Source organism: Excalfactoria chinensis, chromosome 8 (genome assembly GCF_039878825.1).
Source record: "Excalfactoria chinensis isolate bCotChi1 chromosome 8, bCotChi1.hap2, whole genome shotgun sequence".
NCBI lineage: Eukaryota > Metazoa > Chordata > Aves > Galliformes > Phasianidae > Excalfactoria > Excalfactoria chinensis.
The window spans coordinates 10,758,237-10,778,460 of record NC_092832.1 but is presented as its reverse complement, the minus strand read 5'-3'; the positions used below and the strand labels follow the sequence as shown (position 1 = coordinate 10,778,460).

Here is a 20,224-nt window from a genome sequence, read left to right as displayed (position 1 = left end):
GGAATTGTTGGATATTTTTGAAGACCAAGTGATGGATGCAAGCTAGAATTCTGTAATGAGACACGTACCAATCATCATATAGGCTTGGGAGTTTTGCTATTTTTTTTCATGTCCCACTGGCACTAAGGATGATCTTTACTTTGTTGACCTTTGCATTTTTTCCCACTTATTGGTGGACTTGTCCTACTAAAAAGACTTGGGAAGCAGGTGATTGAGGTGAAAGCTGGTGAGCTCTAGCAGTGATGTTTCTGACTATTGGTAGGTGAAAATAGGAGAAAAATCAAGACTATGTGAGCAAACAGCATTCTTCTCAGTCTTGATTTGAATTGAGTGAAATGAAAATATATATATATAGAAGATGCAGATGAAGCTTGTAGTGAAACCACGTTTGAGCCCTAACCTAGGATTTTAGCTTGTCAGGAGGCATGGAAACAGGCTTTATTCACCAGCTGCTTCTTCTGTATGTCCTTCACTGAGCCAGTTCAGTTTGTTATTCAGGTATTAGAATGTTATTAACTTTTTGAGGTGAGCGGGGATCTGGGTTTGTGGAATGCTATACAGCTTGCTTGAAAACCGTGTTAGACTTTGTCTTTATATGTAGAGCAGTATGAGAACTACTTCTGTTTTCTTAGGAAGGGAAGAAAGAGTAGAGAGCATGTGAAATATACGTAGTATACATAAAAACATTAGTATTCATTAAGGCTTGCAGTTATTTTTTCTTTGTTGTACAACAAGACTTGTTGAAACGGTATTTCTCAGAATTGAGACACCCGTAGCTTTAATACATGTTTCTTTCAGGGAAATGCAGAGTATTGGTCAAACTCAGTGTCTACAGAAATGTGTATGTAGGTTGCTCTGAAAGTAGTGCCTCCTGTTGGTTTCCATGGAAACTACAACAGGTAGGAGAACAGTAACACTATTTTTCAACACAGTTACCACCATTAACTATGCATTTTAGCTGGCAATGAACAAGAGCCTGCATGCTGTGCTCAAAAGTCTATACCAGCTGAGTGGTATAGTGGGGTTCCTGGGTGCAGGCTGTGAAATGTTATTAATTGGTAGGATCTTGAGGGGTACCTCTTTGGGAAATCAAATGTTCTTAGATTTGATTGACTGCGGTGTTGTTCCTGCGGAATGATGATGGTCAGTAATGTTTTGGTCATCTGAACAGTTCTCTAGATTTGGTGTGCATTCCAGGTGTTGTGGGTTATCTTTTCTACTATTCAAATGTAACTTGAAATTCAGCATCTGAAAAATGCTGATTTAACTGTTGTCTTGCATAATTTTTTTAGCCATACTTTCTCTTAGTATTCATTACCTAATCTGTTCCTACAGACTTTTGCATGACTTTTTAATGCCCAGTGATCTGCTACTAAGTAAATTCTAGGGTTTTTTTTCCTACCTCCTCATCCCCTTCAGATCTCTGAACTCAGAGTGTGAGTCTTGTGTAAGCTGTACTCAGTTTGGACTTAATTTCTCACCTTAACTCGTCTTAATTACTTTGCTTTGTAAGGAGATAAAAATGGATTATATACCGCTTCTTCCTGCTTGTGTCACAGTGTGAAACTCTAAATCAATGCTTTTTCTAGTGTTTATATGTGGATATCTGCTCAAAACAGAAGTGTGACTTCTGGCAGTTGTTTGCTGTATTCTTAAGATTGTTCCTGTTTCTGCCAGTGTTTATTTTTGGAGTAGTTGTGTTACTTGTCATGTTTGAAGCAGTTAAAAACATTTGAGAAAATACTCAGTCCTCTTACCAAATGAGACGTGTGTGTTGTCTGTATCATAAATCAGTTACTTAAAATGGAACAAATAATCTGTGCCTCAACAGCAATAGACTGAAGTAGTAATGAATGTGCCAAATTTGAGACTCTGAAATCTATTTTCTCTTTTTTTTATTATAAAAAGTGGTGTTGAAGCACTAGTTTCAAAAGTGCATCTCCAAGGTGAGCTTTAAAAAAAAAAAAAAAATTATTATTTTTTTTTAATATTGTAGTACTGGAAAGGACAGAAGAAGTTGCACAGGAAAGCCTAAGTGGTGCGGGAGCCAACTGGAACATTTCAGATGCTTATTTTGGGAGTCTGTAGCAGAAATGCTAAGTCACGGCTTGAAACAGTGATTGAGCACCTTGGTGGAAGGCAGGGTCAACCCAGGGCAGCTCAGCTGCATGCAGTGCACCTGAGTGACTGGAAGGAGTGTGGGGCCAGGATCCATCCCTTCCCAGACCTCATGTAAGGGCTGGCAGTGGAGGTGAGGGGATCTTGCTGGAGGTCCCTGCCTACTGGAGGCCTTCCAAAGGTAATCAAATTTTTTTCCTTTATTTCTGCTTCTGTGGCTGCTGCGCTTGGGCTTGTCCTCATTTGCTGTAGCCTAGGACTTTGTCACTCCAGTATTATTGCTGTGCTTTCCATTGCATGGCATCACAGGGCCTTACTGTTCACTACTTACTGTTTGTAACCCTGTATTTGAGTATTTCTAGCAAAACCCATTACAGTTTTCAGAGTCAGTATTAAGCATACAGAATTTAACTATTTTGTACGTGCTGGCAGATACTAAAGAATCCTTTACTTTGGTGTAAATCAGAAGTGTGATTCACTTGTTCCTCTGCCCCACACTGTACAGGATTTCTTTTACATGCAAACAGAAATCAGGGGAGCTTAGGTTATTTGCAGTGGTACATTACTGCTGCTTCTCTGTCATTTATGAAGTAGTTGACTGCTTCCTTATCTATCTTTCTACATGTCCTGTGCCATTATTATCTTCTCAATTTGTTTTTAAAAGTAAGCCTTTTTTTCCTGTAATGGAGAGTCTGAACTGACCTGTGGTATTTCTGTACTGCAGAAACCAAATTCCTCTATATCTTTCCTGTGTATTATCAATATACTTGTGTGTTAATTCTTCTATAATACTGTATTGGTGTTACTGTTTCTTGTATTGCTTCTGACAGCTTTGGTCCTTCTGGAGAAAGAAACAACCCAATGTCAATTGAGGCATATTGTATCTTTTCCCTGTGCAGTGAAAGCAGGCTGACTAAAAGGATGAGGTAAAAAAAAAAGAGACTGTTGTAGCCTCTTTTTGTCCTCACAGGTGGCGACAGACAAAGTTGCAGGAAAACTGAGTTCTACTCTCTCATGGGTGAAGAACACTGTATCGCACACCGTCAGTCAGATGGCCAGTCAGGTGGCAAGTCCATCTGCCTCCTTACACACTACATCCTCCTCTACCACTCTGTCTACACCAGCGTTATCACCATCCTCACCAGCACAGCTGAGTCCAGACGACCTAGAATTACTGGCTAAACTTGAGGAGCAGAACAGGTAAATGCAAAACTTCTTGATCTACAGACTATAGTAATAAGACTGAATTGGTTTATTGTGGCTTCAACATTGGTACTTAAAGGAGGATGTAGTTCATGGCACAGCACCTTAATTTCAAGGTTAAGAATTAATGTTCTAGGAACGTATATTCTTGGAGATCTGTTTTTGTAGAATGTTCAGAAGTGTTAGCTTTCTGGTTTTAAAGAAGCGCCTATGACTGCTGTGTATTCTAAAAATTTACGTTGGAGTCAAATGATCTTCAGTATCCCAACTGAAATGGAGTATCATAGGAATGAGACTTCTGCATAACGTCCTCACATTCTTATATAAAAATGGTATTTTTACAGGTTTTTGAGATGTGAATTACTTCAGAATTCCCTTGTTTTCCTTCTTGATTTCCACTGTACAGCATGCTCACATGTAGCCTTTTAGTATGTTATCTCTTTACCTATAATATTGTACATAGAGCAGGATTTTCTGTTGGAAATACTAGAAAGGTAGAAGCTGCTATTCTGCTATTTAGCTTAAGGGTTCGAGGAGAGTTTGTATTCTGTAATTTAGTCTGCAGCTCAGGTAATTTTGTACAGGTACAGCTAATACAGGAGGCTTTGCAGTTTCTCCAGTGTTATGGCTGGAGGCCTGTTGTTACAGATAGAGCAGTGTTCAAGCATCTTTTATTTGCAAGGAATAATAGATGCATGCTGCTGTTATGCTAATAGTGACAGGTACGTAATGACTGAATTTCTTGAAAGATAAATCCCTAATCAGTCATTCCTGTTTGTCCTGAATTTTTTTATAGGCTGCTGTAACTGAGCAGAGAAGGTAATGCCAACTGCCTTCTGGCATGTCTTCTCTTAATGTTCCGATTCTGTAGCCAGATAGTAAAGTAACTTACAAGGAAACTGCAGCTCATGACTAAGAATGGAAGTCAGCTTTAAATTGTCGTCCTCCTTTCCTTATGGTTTATAGAATTACCTTTCATTTGAAGATGTTCTGTGAATTTTGCTATGCTAGTAGACATCTAAAATTTATCAAAAGAAGAAAAAAGGGAGGCAAATTGAGTGCTTTTAAGAAAGCTAATTTGCATTTAATCTGTGGCTTTTGGTTCTGTTTATGACCAAGGGTCTCATTTATATTTGAAAAACTGTAATCTGTTCTTTGGACTGCTTATCTGTGTTAGGGTGTAAGATTTCTACATCTAGAGTAGTTATATTAAACCCTGCAGTTAAGCTAGTTTGCTTTTTCAAAGCATGTGAGCTTGGGCTTGTTAGCTTTTCTTCTTTAGGTTTGTGTTCTTGATTTAGTACAATTCAGGTTAACTCATCTGTTTTCATTTGATTAATCTTTAAGACAGATTTGTTGTTCAACCCCACATTTAGTTTGTTTTGAGTATGAATTTTAATTGTAGTTTGTCCTATCAGATATCTCACACCAAATGTACTTTCCTTGTGAGGTGCTGTACTTAAAGGAAATTGAAATGTGGTGCTCTTATCATGGAGGGTGCACTGTAGTTTTGAAAGTTTGAATCTGTATTTTAACACAGTGAGAAGGAATTGTACGCTGAACACAGAGAACAATAGCTGGTGCTGGATACTTGTAAAGGTTTAATTTGTTCTTGACTTTAATATGAACAAGAACAATGTGAATTATTTAAACAGGCCAGGAACTGGAAGAACTCAGACTGTATCAGGCTATGAATGTATTAAGAATTCTATAATCCAGTTCTACTGGAAGTCTCAGAATAGTGAGGTAACTCAGTCCAGAGTCCTGCTGTAGTTGTTTGGCATTAGTAAATCATTTATAAAGTTTTAGGTGAAGGAAATCAGTTGTTGAACAACACGGAACTTTCATACTACTTACTTTGTAAAGAATTTCCCATCTCCAAATCCCAGGACAATGAATTTATCCAGGTAAGGTCAACAGACTGAAATCTAGCAAAACTTTTATAGAAAGCTGTGGTAATTAACCAGTCAGAGCCTTTTATAATTGTGTTTTTATAATTGTGATTCTTTTTCTGTGCTTGTTTTTCATCAGTGATTACTTTGCTCTTTTGACACTGACTCACACTGAGATGGAATTTCGAACTAGGTTTTCATTATGCATTGGTATTAGGTTTCTAAACATTAAAAAACTTTAAACATTAAAACTAAAGCTGGGCACTGGGAAAGCTAATATAAGTATCTCTTAGCTGGGAGCTTAAACTGCAGGTACTCTGGTGCTTGTGTAAAAGGGTTATGATCTACTAAGTACTTAAAATTTAACACAGCCTTGCTAAAATGCTGCCAGGCTTTTGGATTTTGTGCAAGTGCATGAAAAAATTATTGAGCCAGATCTCTCTCCTTGGTGAAATGTTTGTATAAATTTCACTAACTGGTAATCCCAGCTGTCATATCCAAGCACTGGGTGTTATCCATCCATTAGCTTTTGTTGCCCAATTCCCATTTGAGAGGTCTGAGGATTTTTTCTCATCCATTTATAAAAACACCACATTGATTTAACAGTTATTAGCATAATTCAGTTGTTACAAGACTGCTTTGGGTTTTAATTATTCTGTCTATATTTTTACATTATCAAAATGCATTGTGTTAATGGGGATATCATTATTTGGCTTCTTTCCTTTAAAATTACTGTCTTTTCCAGTACGTTTGACATTTGAAATGATAGTTGAGAATGTTTAATTTCTTTTCTTTGTGTTCTCAATGCACAAAAGCCCTTTATTTATTTATTTATTTATTTATTAATTTTTGGTGTGTGTTGCTAGTAAGGTCAAACCCTCTTGCCTGGTACTTATACCTTGAAACCTGCTGATCTTCTGTGCTCAGCTTTTAATCATCTGCAGTTGGTAAATGCGTGGAAGAAGTTAGATTTGTGGTACTTTTGTACTTTCTCCAACTTAATCTTTTGACTTTATTAAGATCTGGTTCAGGAGATTGTGAGATGCTGATTAAAATCTCAATTCTGTTATTACCCTGTGGCGCAGGGGTAGAAGTGCCGCTTCGCTACACAGGGGGCTCGAAACCCGGGAGTTGGACTCGATGATCTGTAAGGTCCCTTCCAACTCGCACGATACTATGATACTATGATACTTATGCATAATGTGACACTTCTGTCTGTTCTTTGAGAGGCTGCAATGTGATTTGCTATTCTGGCTGCAGAAATACTTGAGTGATTATAAATAGTTACATCAAACAGTTCTATTTAAATTTATTACAGATGGACGTTGGAAAACCTGTACTGATGGATCTCTGCGCTTGTTCTTTACAATGATGTTGAAAGCACAAATTTGTAATAAAAAAACAACAGTGTGGCAATAATGTGATAAGAACACATAGTTTCTTGTTTTTGTGTCTGTGCGTGGTTTCTTTGCAGGCTCCTAGAAACAGATAGCAAATCCTTGCGATCAGTAAATGGGTCAAGAAGAAATAGTGGATCTTCTCTTGTATCTAGTTCATCAGCTTCTAGCAATCTCAGCCATCTGGAAGAAGACTCGTGGATCCTGTGGGGGAGAATTGTGAATGAATGGGAAGATGTACGGAAAAAGAAAGAAAAGCAAGTTAAGGTAGTTGGACACAATTGTAGGATAGATTTATAATGTGATAGGTTTTGGGCTCAATTTTTAAGATAAGCAAGTAAGGGATACTTCTAACATTATCTATTTCAATCCTGAAGCTCTAGTGCTTCTTATATAACTGTTATAACTCAGTTTTGCCTAGCAAATGTCTCGTTGAAAACCAGATGCAAATCATGAATACCAAACCTTTCTGTCTAATTATGAGAGATTCCCTTCAATCACATACTTGATGTTTTCTAAGTGGAGTTACTGAAAACCTGCTTGAAATCATGTTATAGCTGAACCCTGTGACATTTTTTTCCCCACTGAACAGCTGTCTGTTTAGAAGCATTCTTATTAGAGGAACGGATCATCTTATTGTACGAGGATCTGATACAAATTTATTTCAGTTGTTGCAGGCCAAGTTTGCTGACCCCAGGGATAACCCCAAGTGGAAGAAAAGAGTTTATAAACTGAATGTATTAGAGAAATTTTGGGCAGTATTTGTGCAGTCTAAGTCAGTTGTGGGTATATGCAGAAACAGAATTCAACAATAATTTATATAAATTAAAGTATTTAGGGCATTTAACATTCTTGTTTCACAGGCAGAAGGTACAGGAAGTGTGGGATTTTTATTCGTGGGCAGTCTATTCTGTTTTGGTTCTTTACTGGCTTCAGTCTGTAGCTTTATGTGCAGAATACAAATTTCAAGGTCTTTTGAATAGTTTGAAGTTCATGTGTGTGAATAGGTTGTGGGAAGGCAGAACAATGGACTAAAGCAAAGTGTCTTTTATGTGAAGCAGTTGTGGAGAGAGAACATGACCTGAGAGTGGAAATGGGATGAAAATGAATTCAAGGCTCTATGCTTGCATAGGGAAAATAGTTTCTGGAAAGGTGTTCCCAAAAAGCTGTGAAAAGATGACCCATGAATCTGGCAAGGAGAAGCAGATTGGTAATAACTAGATCAGGTTGGATAGAGTTCAGTTTCTGAACTGCTTGCATGAGGGCTTTGTAAATAAAGTGTCATGTAGGTCAAAAACTGTCCGGGAGTAAATACTTACTGAAAGTAAGTCAATTAAATATACTTTTAGTGAGCTTTTCATTGGTGAGTGTGTGTGGGTTCAAAGCTAAACTTTGAAATACTGGAAAATGCATACTTTGTTCATGGTTTTGCCAATAGATATGATTTTAGCAGCCTGAACTTCGTTTCATATTGACTATGAAAGCTGGTCTGAAGTTACTAGATAGTAGGCAAATTTTTGAACCATTAGTCATAGGTATACTCTGTATACTCTGTATACTCTGTATACTCTGTATACTCTGTATACTCTGTATACTCTGTATACTCTGTATACTCTGTATACTTTGTATACTTTGTATACTTTGTATACTTTGTATACTTTGTATACTTTGTATACTTTCCTTGTCTGTGATATGATCCATCTGTGTGTGCTTTGATCCTCTCTGGAATTCTTTCTGTTTCTTGAGAGATACTGAAAGATGATGTGAAGTCCCACTTTTCTGTGTGCCCAGCACTGTGTAAAAGAATATAGTTACAGTGATACTTAAGTTTGTTTTCCTGCTATTCCTCCAAGAGTGTTGGCAGAATTAACCTTGTTATTTTAGTCAAGCAGGTGCATGATGACTTAATGCAGGAAACTACTAACTAATGATTTGTTTTTGCTTTTAGACTTTTTGAGGCTTTAGATGATTGAACTGCAATCTGGTAGTGCACTGTTGAGATAATAGCTAGAGATGTGAAAAGCTGTTTTAGGCTTGTTGGTTTGGAGTTGGACATCTTACAGGAAATAATGTCACAGTTGTATCTGAACAAATAGTTGCAGTGACATTGCTAGGAAGGTTCTGGGAAAAGCTGGCCATCCTTAGGATATAGAAAAACTGCAGATAGTGCTGCAAAACTCTTGCAGTAAAGTTCAGGCTTAAGAAATAATTTAAAGCAGGAGTGTCTATGGAAATTACTCAGTTCAAAAGACTAGTTAATACTGCAGTGATAGCTTAACATTGGGAGTAGTAGGATAAATACTTGGATAAATAGGAGTAGAATAGAAGATGATTTTGACCTCAGAATAAATACCAGCAAAATAAAATAAACTGTCCTGCAGGAGGCAGTACTTAATAATAGTTCATAAGCCTTAAAATTAAAAAAAAAAATAGCCACAAACAAAAACCTGCCACTGACAAAGGAACGCGCTTGTCTTGAAGAGGCAGTCTCATAGTCAGACTGATACTAGTTGCAGAAAATACTACTAAACCTATTGACTTTGACTCATAGTTTCCCCTCAGTTTCTCAGATTAAGTAAGAAGACTGCTTTCTACTTGTCCCTTCTGGAAAGACAAGGACCATACTTGGAATGTGATTTCTCAGATCTATTTATCTGAGGAGGTTTGCGTTGTATAATAACTAGCTGATTTTTATTTTTCCTCCAGGGAATTTCAGGTAAATGAAGCAAGCTCAGTTGATGTTAACAATATATTCTTGGTCTGGTGTCAGAAAACAGGTTTAAATACTTCCTTAAAACAAAAGAAAACTTTGAAATTATGGCACAAGAGAGAAATTAGACATTTTTGTGAAGTGTATGTCAAATGACTTCTGATAGAAATCTTGTGCACTTTTTTCTGGTTGTCTGCATGTCTTGGAAATTACTACTTACGAGTAATTTATTATATCCCAAGAACTAGAAATACAATTAAGAGTACTTTCTTCAATAATGTCCTGTGGAATATTAAGAATAATAGTTATTTTTTTTTGCCCAGAGGAGTTCTTGTTGAAAATGTTTTAATATTCAGCTTTTTTGTAGTTATTTACTTCAAAAAAAAAATTGTCTAAATTAGCTAATTAAAAATGATTAATCTTTGTTACCTGCCATTTATCTGTCAGGCTGCAATTGAGGCTTACACCTTACAAACTTCATAATTGGTTTGTGATGTAATGTATTATTTTCAGCAAATATTAATGATTTTGTATCCTTTTTGTGCTTCAGGAGCTTGTTCGAAAAGGGATACCTCATCATTTCAGAGCAATTGTTTGGCAGCTTCTGTGTAGCGCTCAAAGCATGCCAATAAAGGATCAGTATTCAGAGCTTTTGAAAATGACATCTCCTTGTGAGAAACTAATAAGAAGGGACATTGCTAGAACCTATCCTGAGCATGATTTCTTTAAAGAGAAGGACAGCCTTGGGCAGGAGGTTTTATTTAATGTAATGAAGGTAAGTCAGTTTTTCTCTTCTTGAAAACCCATTAACAAGAGTAAGCAAACACAAACGTTTAGAAAATAATTTACACTGTGAATGTGTTGCATCAGTTTCACATGTTCGTCTTTTTTAAAACTTGCTCTACTTTCCACATTATATTCCAGTTTCAAAGATGGGTTTCAGATATTGTATTTCTATTTAATATGATTTCATAAGATATTTAAAACATTTGCATACTAAACTTGCATTAAAGCATATTTACACAGTAACAGCTGATGGCATAATAGAGAAAAGCGTGCCATGAAATGAACACTACTGACAGATGAGAACGCAGTAAATCAAAACGAGCATTCCATTTTCAAGTGTTGGTGAGCCTGTGTGTGGTAGAAGAAAGTGGTAGATGCAAGCTAATGTGCGGTTGTTAGTTCCCAAGCACAAAATGAGACTGCCATAAGATGTCACTGTGTTGCCTTCATTCTACTGGAGCATGACATTTTCTGTCATGTAGTTTCAACTGAAAAGTCAGCACTTTTCTAAATCATAGTAACTTTCAGTTCTAAAATATGCATGGAAGCATGCGGTATGTGTGGAAACCACCTGTAAATAAACCTGCAGCTCATAATTGTTCTGAAACAGTGTTTCTTCTGTCAGATTGTTTATAGGTGTAGTAATACTGTGCATTTGGTACGGAAACCTTCTTATCTTTTAAGACCTGGCAAATTCCTTTGTACTGCAAGCTCTATTAGATGTACTTTAGTGCTTTGAAGGCCAACAGAGAACAAAGTTTGTGTAGCTGCAGGTAGCAACTAAACATCTGATCAAATTTTTTGTATGCTATGTCTGTTTTCTGTGGATTTGGGAGAGCAAGACCAAGTTGTTATCAAAATAACAGCGTGAGCTCAGATTTATTTTTATTGGTAACGAGGAATTAATCATTTGGAGTCTTAAAAATGTTATTTTGTAGGCTTATTCCTTGGTGGATCGTGAAGTTGGATACTGTCAAGGAAGTGCTTTTATTGTTGGATTACTACTTATGCAGGTAAACACTATATTAAGAAATATGTGAACCTTGAAAATTCCTGCTGGATTGCATAATGTGTTGCTGTGATTTGGGAGGACTTTTTGTGGTGATTCTTAATCGCTGTTTGTTAAAATATAATTATGGAGGGCTGTCTTTTATTCTGCAAATCAAATGAGAGTATACAATGCTCCTATCTTTTGTCAAGAAGATACGAACTTTCTGAGTGGGAGAGTGCATTTATTTCTTAAAGCTAAGGTGGGATCCCAGACTTGGAGATTACTCTAGGAAATGTTACTTCAGCCATTGATGAACTTGTCATTTCAATTCTATTACACTAAACCTCCTCTCAGTTCAACTGGAATTTCACAAGAGTTGTATTTTAAAAGTTGTCTTTGTATTACTATTCAGTTTTATAAACCAGGTTATATTGTAAGAAGTTTGCAGACCTCCATTTCAGTTTAAAATCTACTTGGTAGGACCCAGCATATACAAAGAAAACTGCGACGGTGTCAGTTAGTAATTACTTGTTTAGAGAAACAACAAAACACTAAACCTTCCCAAACGTTCAGTCTGTCCTCATCCTTCTCCTGTGTTTGTTTCTTTTATTTTTTTGTATAGATGCCAGAAGAAGAAGCCTTTTGTGTGTTTGTTAAATTAATGCAAGATTACAGACTACGAGAACTCTTTAAACCAAGCATGGCTGAATTGGGCCTTTGTATGTACCAGTTTGAGTGCATGATACAGGTATATACAAAATCTGTCAAACTTTCTTTTCAGTAACTGAGGATAATGAACTTGGGAACTGCAATTCAAGAGCAGGCTTGTCTGTTGGGAGTAGGCTGTTCTCTGACAACAGCTGATTGCAGGACTGCAGGAGAAAGTCTGCGTGTCTGTATGATGTACTTTTTAACTGATAACAGACAATGTCATGAGGGCTCGTGTTGCTGTACTTCATGCCTATGAATAGTAAAGCTTGGATTGAAAATTTTAAGAGTGAAATGTCTTTGTACTTAATTTATAGCTTTTTTTTTTTTTTTTTTAAGTAAAAGACTGGCAGGATCAAGTAGGCTTAATTTTGTGATATGGAAATGTTCTTTTCTACTGTGCAGTGTGGAAGTACTGCAGATCATACTGTGATGTCTGGTGCTTGGTTCTTCATAATCATAAATTTTCATATCCATATCAAGGAATATTTCTTCTAGTTGTGTAACTGCTGGCTGTGGCAAATACAAATTATTTTTCTCCATATTTGTCAAAGTCATTTGCACAATAAAAACTACTTGCTAAAGCATTACATAAAAATGTTTTTCTCTTCTTTCTCCAGGAGCATCTTCCAGAACTTTATGTGCACTTTCAGTCTCAGAGTTTTCACACTTCTATGTATGCATCATCATGGTTTTTAACTATATTTCTTACAACTTTTCCACTACCAATTGCAACAAGAATATTTGATATCTTTATGTCTGAGGTAACTACTCAGTACTTACATTCTGTTTCAAAAGTAGTGGTTAAGAGCAGCTATTTCAGTAGTACTGTAAAGACTATTCTGATGGGCAAATTTCAAATACCCTTCCTTTGTAGATGTTTATCAGTTGTTTGGTAGAGGAAGATGTCTGTACATGTAGCTTGTCAAAGAAAAGCAACTACATATTTGAATATAGATGTTATATGCAACTTTAGTGTAAGCGTACTGAAGAGTTATTGTATCTGCCAGAAGGTCTGGATATGATATGATAGAATCATGCAACAGGGGCATCTGTTCTTCAGTAGTTTGGGGTTGAAAACAAATTTTCTTTTGGGCCCACGTTAAAATTTCATGGGAACAAGCAGATGAGGAGGAGGGAGTATAGAAGAGCGGCTTCTGTTTAGAAGATAGCTAGTAGCCAAAAGAGTTTATGGAATTAGTGGAATTATGACTGATGCCTAACGTGTATCTAGGGCTATAGCTTTGGGTGATTGTAAGTAGTGACAAACCAAAGCTTACAGTCCATTTATGATTTTCCTCAGCAATAATCTCCTAGAAAATACTAACTCAGAGGTGGATTTCCTTCCAGATTGAGTGTAGTGTCTAGGATATTCCTGAGTCAAACATTCCCTTGAATCTATTTAAATTGGTTGTTTTTATACCTTGTTTGAAACTAAAATGCCTTTTTTTTTTTTTTTTTTTTTTTTAAATTTATTATATCTTTAGTACCAAATATATTTGAAATTATTGATAAAGTTCATGCAAAGAACTGTCATTTAAGAGATTTTTACTTCTGCAGAAGCATTCTGAGGAGGATCTGGAGTCAGGACAAGTAGCCTGACTTTTTGTCTCAAGTTCAAAACAGGGAACCCAGGATCAATCTGTTGTCTAAAGATTTTTTATTTCCTTTTCTTTTGTTTGGGAAAATGGGCTCTCCAATGTTCTTAAGTAATAGAATCATCTTGTAGCAATGGCAATGCTATGAATAATTATTGAATATTATTTTAACTTCTGTTTACAGGGTTTAGAAATAGTATTTCGAGTAGGTTTAGCACTACTTCAGACAAACCAAGCAGAATTACTGCAACTTGACATGGAAGGGATGTTACAGGTAAGTTAAGATTATCTTATTTTAAGAGGTATGAGAAATGTGTGGTGTGTGTTTATTTGCAACTGTTAATTATATGTAATCTTGTGCTCTGATTGCTTTTAGCACTTTCAAAAGGTCATTCCACATCAGTTTGACAGTGGTCCAGACAAATTAATCCAAGCCTCTTACCAAGTCAAATACAATGCAAAAAAGATGAAAAAGTAGGTATAACTTTTTGAGAAAAGATTATTATGTTGCTTGGAGTTATTGTTTGTTTGTTCAAAACTAGTTACTCATTACTTCACTCTGAATTTTCCATGTCTGAATTTTTTGGGGTTTTATACTGTGAGCAGTTAAAAACTGAAGTACATTTTGCAAGAGAATTCTGCTAAAGTGGTGTTTGCTGTTGTTCTTGAATATAATCAAACCTCACGTAAAAACTAGAGCTTCTGAGGAAGCTGCATGGAGCTGCACGGAGCTTCTATAAAGAGAATTTGAATAGAAAATCTGTTGTGGGATGGGGTGGCTTTAGGTGTGTGGGGTTTTTTTATATGTTTTCTTTGGTTTTTTTGAGGGTGAAGTTGGGAGGGGAGGGTAATTGTAAGGGTAATCCTGATTCTGAGTTTGAAATTCTGAGTGTAATGCTGCTACTTAAGGTTAGTTGCATGTCTTCGCTTTTCTGCTGTCTGTTAATTGTGCTGCTAAATGAGTTTACCCTCCTTGTGCTTTTCCAGGGTTAAATTGGGCATTTCTTCAAAGGGTTTGTATTATGTTGCAGTGCAAGGGGAGTGGATGTGGTAGAGTCTTTCAAGATAAGTTTACTAATCGCATCCACCATCGGAGTAAGAAGCAGTGCCCAAACTTGCAGGGAAAGCACTTTCTCTGAAAACTAATATAAAAGCTTGCAGTTTAAAACACTACAATTCAGGCCAAACTTACTTGATTGCCTTTTGTGGAGGCATTGAGTATCACAGCTTGTGTTTCTTCTTGTTGCCATTTTTTTCACTGGGGCCATTTTGGAGCTTGCTTGAGAGGGACCAAAATAATTTTAAGGCTTGCCTCAAATCTCTTTGCATCATTCTGTCCTAGAAGCCATCCTAGCAGTGTGTTCCTTTGGCTGACTGTACTGAATTGATTGTTGCATAACTGCATTGAGTGGCTATTGTAGTTCAAATGTTGCAATTTTAGGTTTGTATCTCATAATGATTATATGAAGAAGCACCCACACTTCAGCATGAAGTTCAGAGTCTGTTTATATCTGTAGAAGTATTTCTGTGCTTCAGCTAATTTGAATGTTCAAGTATTTATAGGACTATGTTGGCAACTTTCAAGTGTTTGTCTAAACAGAGGAAATATAATCTGTATTTATTTTCCTGTTGCTTGTTAGGTATTAGACCACTTAAATTGTCAGAAACTTTTCTAATTATCCTTTACTATTTCTATTTTTTTTAGGTTAGAGAAGGAATACACTACAATAAAAACAAAAGAGATGGAAGAACAGGTTGAAATTAAAGTAAGAGAGCCTCTATAAATTTACTTGTAGATAAGTTCAGTTCTTAGATGTGGATTATGTGTCTGATTGTAGAATGGTTTGTGTTGAAAGGGACCTCTTAAAGATCACCTGGCTTCAACTCCCCTGACACAGGCAGAGATACCTTCCAGTAGATCAGGTTGCCCAGGGCCCAGTCCAGTCTGTCCTTGAATACCTCCTGGGATGGAGAATCCTCAATGACTCAGAGCAAGCTGTTCCAGTGTCTTACCAGCCTCTGAGTAAAGGATTTATTCCAAATACATGATCTAAATCTGTCTTTTAGTGTCATTACGATCTATCTTCTTCCTGCTGTCTGATAGAAATTCTCTCTCCAGCTTTCACATGGATCCTCTTTAAGTACTAGAAGAACATGTAGCTGGACATGTAATTGAGGACCTACGGTGTTTATAAGCATTTGCATTGGACTGTTTGCTCATAAAGGGCATTGACTGTGTTACTTCTGATGAACAAATTTGAAGAGAATTCATAAATAAAGTTCTGAATTGTTTCCATTTCAGAGGCTGCGAACTGAAAATAGGCTCCTGAAACAGCGCATTGAAACATTAGAAAAAGTAAGTATAATAATGACTAAATTTAATCTGTTATTTATATTCATTATATCAATTAGTCATCTTATTATATGAAATGAGTCTCATAACTTACTGTTTTTTCCGGTTGATTTACAATGTTCGCTAACAGTGCCTAGCCAAAAGCATGGCAGTAACAAAGCTGTTAAGGTCAGTGCTTATAAATGTTTGTCTGGCTTTTACTTGAAATTGAACATCTTGGTGTACCTTACTTCTGTATTGTTTTATTCCTGAACTGGAAGTATCAAAGCGTAGAAGACTACGTAAAATAGTGTAATGTCTGGGTGGAAAAGAGGTTATTGTGAGAGAATCCTCACTTCTGGCAATCTGAAGTTGCTACCTGTTTTTATGTAGAAGCAAAATGATAGGCTTATCAGTGATCAGAAAGGTGAAGGTGAAAGATGGTTGTCACTGAATACAGCAGTGGAGGGATGTTGTTGCAGCATTCATGTTTAGCACAGAAGTCTGCTGCTGTCAGCTATCAATTCATCTTACGTGATTTGGAGTTTCTGTAGAAATTACAGATACAAGGGGCTGGGGGATATAACTTCTCACAGATACTGTCTAAAATAGGGTTTTGTTAGGCTTCTTTGTAGGATATAATTTCCAAGTATGCATGATAACTGTTGTCTATATACTGATAGCATGCAGGCATTGTTCTTCAGCTTTCCTGTGTTCTGATATCATGCTTCGTGTGACAGACTGAATCTAAGAAGGTGTGCTCTAGCATGAGAGCATTCTTACCTGTTTTAACTCTGCATAAGAGTTGTCTTTCAGCAAATTGAGTTGAATGCTCACAGCTTATATAGAGTTGCTTCACAGCGAGGAAAAGGACAGACTAAATGTTGTCTGGAAGAACTGAGCAGTGTTGTATTCCAGATGTTTCTCCAAGGAGCCATCAAAGATTTACCAGTCTGTGTCAGATTGTGATTAATTGTGATTTCTGTGGTTTGGCAAAAAATGCTCATCGTGAGGACATCTTGTGAAACAATGTTGTGACCAAAGATACAATTTTATGAACCTGGTTGTTCCAGATCTTAAATTATAGGTAAAGTTCACTGGAGAGAACAGACACTGAGATGTTTAATTCTGTGGCAAATCATGTTTGTGTTTTTGTTGTGGACTTAGAATAGTAAATATTCCTGGTTTGTGCTTGATTTGCAGAGGTTTGAAGTTGATTATTTTTTTTTTGCCAGGACCTCACTGATGAGCCACCAGACAGCTCACGCGCCTGTAAATTCTGTGTTTGAGATTTCAGAGTTTGTTTTCAGAATATCCCAGTCTGATTGGAATTGAGATGCTTCAAAATGAAAAAAATATCTAAGTTATCCTCATCAGAAATTCTTGTCATCAAAGCATCTAAGAATGGATCATAAAGTAAAAAAAAAACAAAGCACCACAATTCTTTTCCTGGGAGCTCTCCCTTTAAAAATTTCCTTCCTCATCCTTGCAAATGATTTACTTGTGGTTTTCTTAGCATACTGTAATGACGAACACCTTAAGGTGCCACCTTACTACATTTAACTGGTAGATCCTATCAACCAGCTCAAACTTTGTCCTTGGAATTTTTTATAAGACCCTGAGTAGCTTAACTGTCTCTGAACAGAATGCCATAGAGTGTGAAAATTGGGTGCTTACAAGGGTGATAGTGTGGAGATGTCTTGAATGAAATTGTACTCCTTAGCATGGCGGAGGAAATGTAGTGTTGGTCAGCAGGCGTACATTTCTTGTAGTACTTTGGTATAAAGCTCAGTAGAACAAAATACTGGCTGTCATAGTTGAATTTTCTACTTAGATCTTTCAGTGTGAACCATTTAATTTCTCTGCCTCATAATTCTGCATGGATATCTCTGCACTCAGTGGAGTTGCCTTTGTGCTCAAATATCACCTTCCTTTTGTAGTGTGTGTATGGACCACAGACCAAGTCTGTATTCATCTACTAAACATATCAGACAATGTACCAGTAATTCTTCTTAATTAAAAAAACAAGCTGTTCAGATAAAAATAACCAGTCTCCTGAAAGTGAATTCTAAGCATAACAGAAGTCTGGCTTTGGTTCCTGCTTGTATCAAAGACTGACTCATTACTTCTGTTGCAGTGAAAGGCTGCATCCTGCAATTTCCAGCCTGAGTTGCCTTCACTTGTAATAGAGATCTTAACATTGTAAAAATGTGTTACCTGTATAGAAATATGGGTAGAATGTGGGTGTTTTCTTTCTCTGCTCTAGTCTTTTTTGGTCGCTATTAGCACTCTTTTGTTTATTCTTTTCCTTATTCCTATCTGAATTTTTCCTTTGTAGGAAAGTGCTTCCTTGGCAGATAGATTGATACAGGTATAGTCTTCTAGTCCTCTACTGTATGACTCTTTTCTTCTCTCAGAAAAAACAAACTGCTTTCATGCATGCATACTTGCATGCTGCACTCTATCCTTGCCTTGCTGATTTGGAATAAATACATAGCTAATCTCTTACTAGAAAGTTGTTTAATATATTAAAAAATAAAGCCAATAGTTGCACGTTATAATAATTTTCTAACCTAATGTAATTCTGGTGGAAATTTTTGTTTCAAATGGATTGAAACATTATTAACCCTTAAATTGAATATTGCAAACTTAAATCTTTGCATGTACAACTGAGTAATATTGCATGAATTGACTTCTATTGAATGCAAGTACACAGTTGTGCTTGCTGAAAGGATACCAAGCTTAGTAACAAAGTACTAAAGCAGCTGCTTAGTACTGCATTATCCAAAAATTTCTACTAATTGCATTCCATGCTGTTTGCAAAACCATCTGAGACATGTGCCTGAGTACTGCAAAGGCAGTCTTTCTTGGATTTGTCCTCAATTGCTTTTGAGGGGAAAAAAAACCCACGTAATTATGTCCAAAGGGACAAGTGACAAGGGCCCAGGAGGCTGAGGAAAACTACCTCATAAAACGGGAGCTGGCCACCATCAGACAGCAGAGTGATGAGGCCAATACTAAACTGGAGCAAGCTGAGAGTACCATCAGGGAGCTCCAACAGCAGCAGCAATGGGTAAGGAGCCTGGCAGCACATCATCTCATGTTTTTCATTCATTCATGTTTATTTTTCCTCATCATGACATGGTCTTTGTGCTGTCCTTACAAATGCTTGTGTATTATGATTTCCCTTCTTAAAAAATATACGAATTGGACTAAATGCTATTTTGATCTCTTCTTACTGATAGATGATGGAATTCATACCTTGGATACATGTAAGGTAAAAAAAATAAATAAAAATCAACAAAAAACCTAAACCAAAAGCAGCACACAACCTTTTTGTGTCTGAGAGCTCTATGCAATGCAAACTACGTCACTATGAATACTCAAACTTGAGAGTTGATAATGCCATTTCCTAGCTTCTCATTTAAGTTGGGTGCTTCAATAATGATGGTTAATTTCTGGATATTTTCCCAGTGTGTTTTTCCTAGTAGTATTCCTTGTTTTGTTGGCAGTAATTTGGAAGCATGTAATAATACACTTGGAACGTGTATTATTGGAGGAATCCTAGTGTCTGTTGTTTCCTGTAATCATTAACAAGGTAATAAAAGACCATAGTAAAAGCTCAGTTTGTGACTTTTCAGAGTTAAATTATTCAACTGTATCTGTTTGTTAATTAATGAATAATACAACATTGAAAGCTAATGCTTTTAGTTATAAAGGGGAACATTATTATAGGTATCAGTAATGGGGAAGCCTGGCAGATTGAGCATGGCTGCTGCTTCTGAGTGAAGGTATGGAATTGCAGAATGGTTTCTGTATTGGAGCTGAGAGTACAAGATATTGAATAGGTACTGCAGGAATAAAGACAGAGCAATGCAAGAGTGAACAGTTAATTTAAGCCATGCTTCCTAACCTGTGCTTGTAGCTTTTTTTCCACTTAAGTGTGAGCGTAACAATAGAAAAACAGTCTGGCTGTATTTGGAGCTGAGGCTGTAAATTCGTGGGGTTACAGAGGGAGTTTTACTTACTAGCTGATACATTTTTGAAGTGCAAGAAATTGTACTGTGGTTATAAAGACAGCAACTGAATTAAGGTGGTTAACTCGGGCACCACCTAGTGGGAAGCCACGAATTCTGTCTGGATTCTAGTGTTCACTTTCAGCAGAATCCCCTTGCAAACCTTCTTACCACTGCCTAGTGCCAGTGGCTCCTGGCAATACTCATTTTCAGTATCATCTTCATAGCTGCTTTGATTGTTTTTTCTTCAGTTACTTCAATTTCGTTTGTGGTTAGCAAAAAAATGATTGCAGACTATACTGACAGATGGCTGCGTAGTTCTACTCATTTGAAGGTACAGCATCTATCATGCATACTTGGTAACCTAAATCTATTATTTATGAGTTCTGTTTCAGCATGGTATTTGGTAGCAAGAATATTATACAAGCTGTAGTATTTCTTAGAAAGCTAACCTAAGTGGAAAGAAAAAGTTA

The 20,224-nt window shown here is 36.6% G+C and overlaps 1 protein-coding gene across 10 annotated transcripts in view; it reads left to right on the top strand.

Moving 5' to 3' along the window:
• Positions 1 to 20,224, top strand: part of EVI5 (ecotropic viral integration site 5) — a 62,093-nt gene that overhangs the window by 4,341 nt on the left and 37,528 nt on the right. For 7 of the 10 annotated variants that reach the window (XM_072343039.1, XM_072343042.1, XM_072343041.1 and 4 more), the window contains exons 2-13: positions 3,089 to 3,318; positions 6,688 to 6,877; positions 9,871 to 10,095; positions 11,045 to 11,119; positions 11,720 to 11,845; positions 12,426 to 12,569; positions 13,588 to 13,677; positions 13,780 to 13,877; positions 15,109 to 15,169; positions 15,706 to 15,759; positions 18,074 to 18,106; positions 18,662 to 18,808. In XM_072343039.1, the coding sequence (XP_072199140.1) occupies positions 3,170 to 3,318; positions 6,688 to 6,877; positions 9,871 to 10,095; positions 11,045 to 11,119; positions 11,720 to 11,845; positions 12,426 to 12,569; positions 13,588 to 13,677; positions 13,780 to 13,877; positions 15,109 to 15,169; positions 15,706 to 15,759; positions 18,074 to 18,106; positions 18,662 to 18,808 (1,392 nt within the window). In that variant the 5' untranslated portion in view covers positions 3,089 to 3,169. The remainder of the gene's footprint in view (positions 1 to 3,088; positions 3,319 to 6,687; positions 6,878 to 9,870; positions 10,096 to 11,044; positions 11,120 to 11,719; positions 11,846 to 12,425; positions 12,570 to 13,587; positions 13,678 to 13,779; positions 13,878 to 15,108; positions 15,170 to 15,705; positions 15,760 to 18,073; positions 18,107 to 18,661; positions 18,809 to 20,224) is intronic. The other 3 variants (XM_072343043.1, XM_072343037.1, XM_072343036.1) reach the window with 1 other exon arrangement.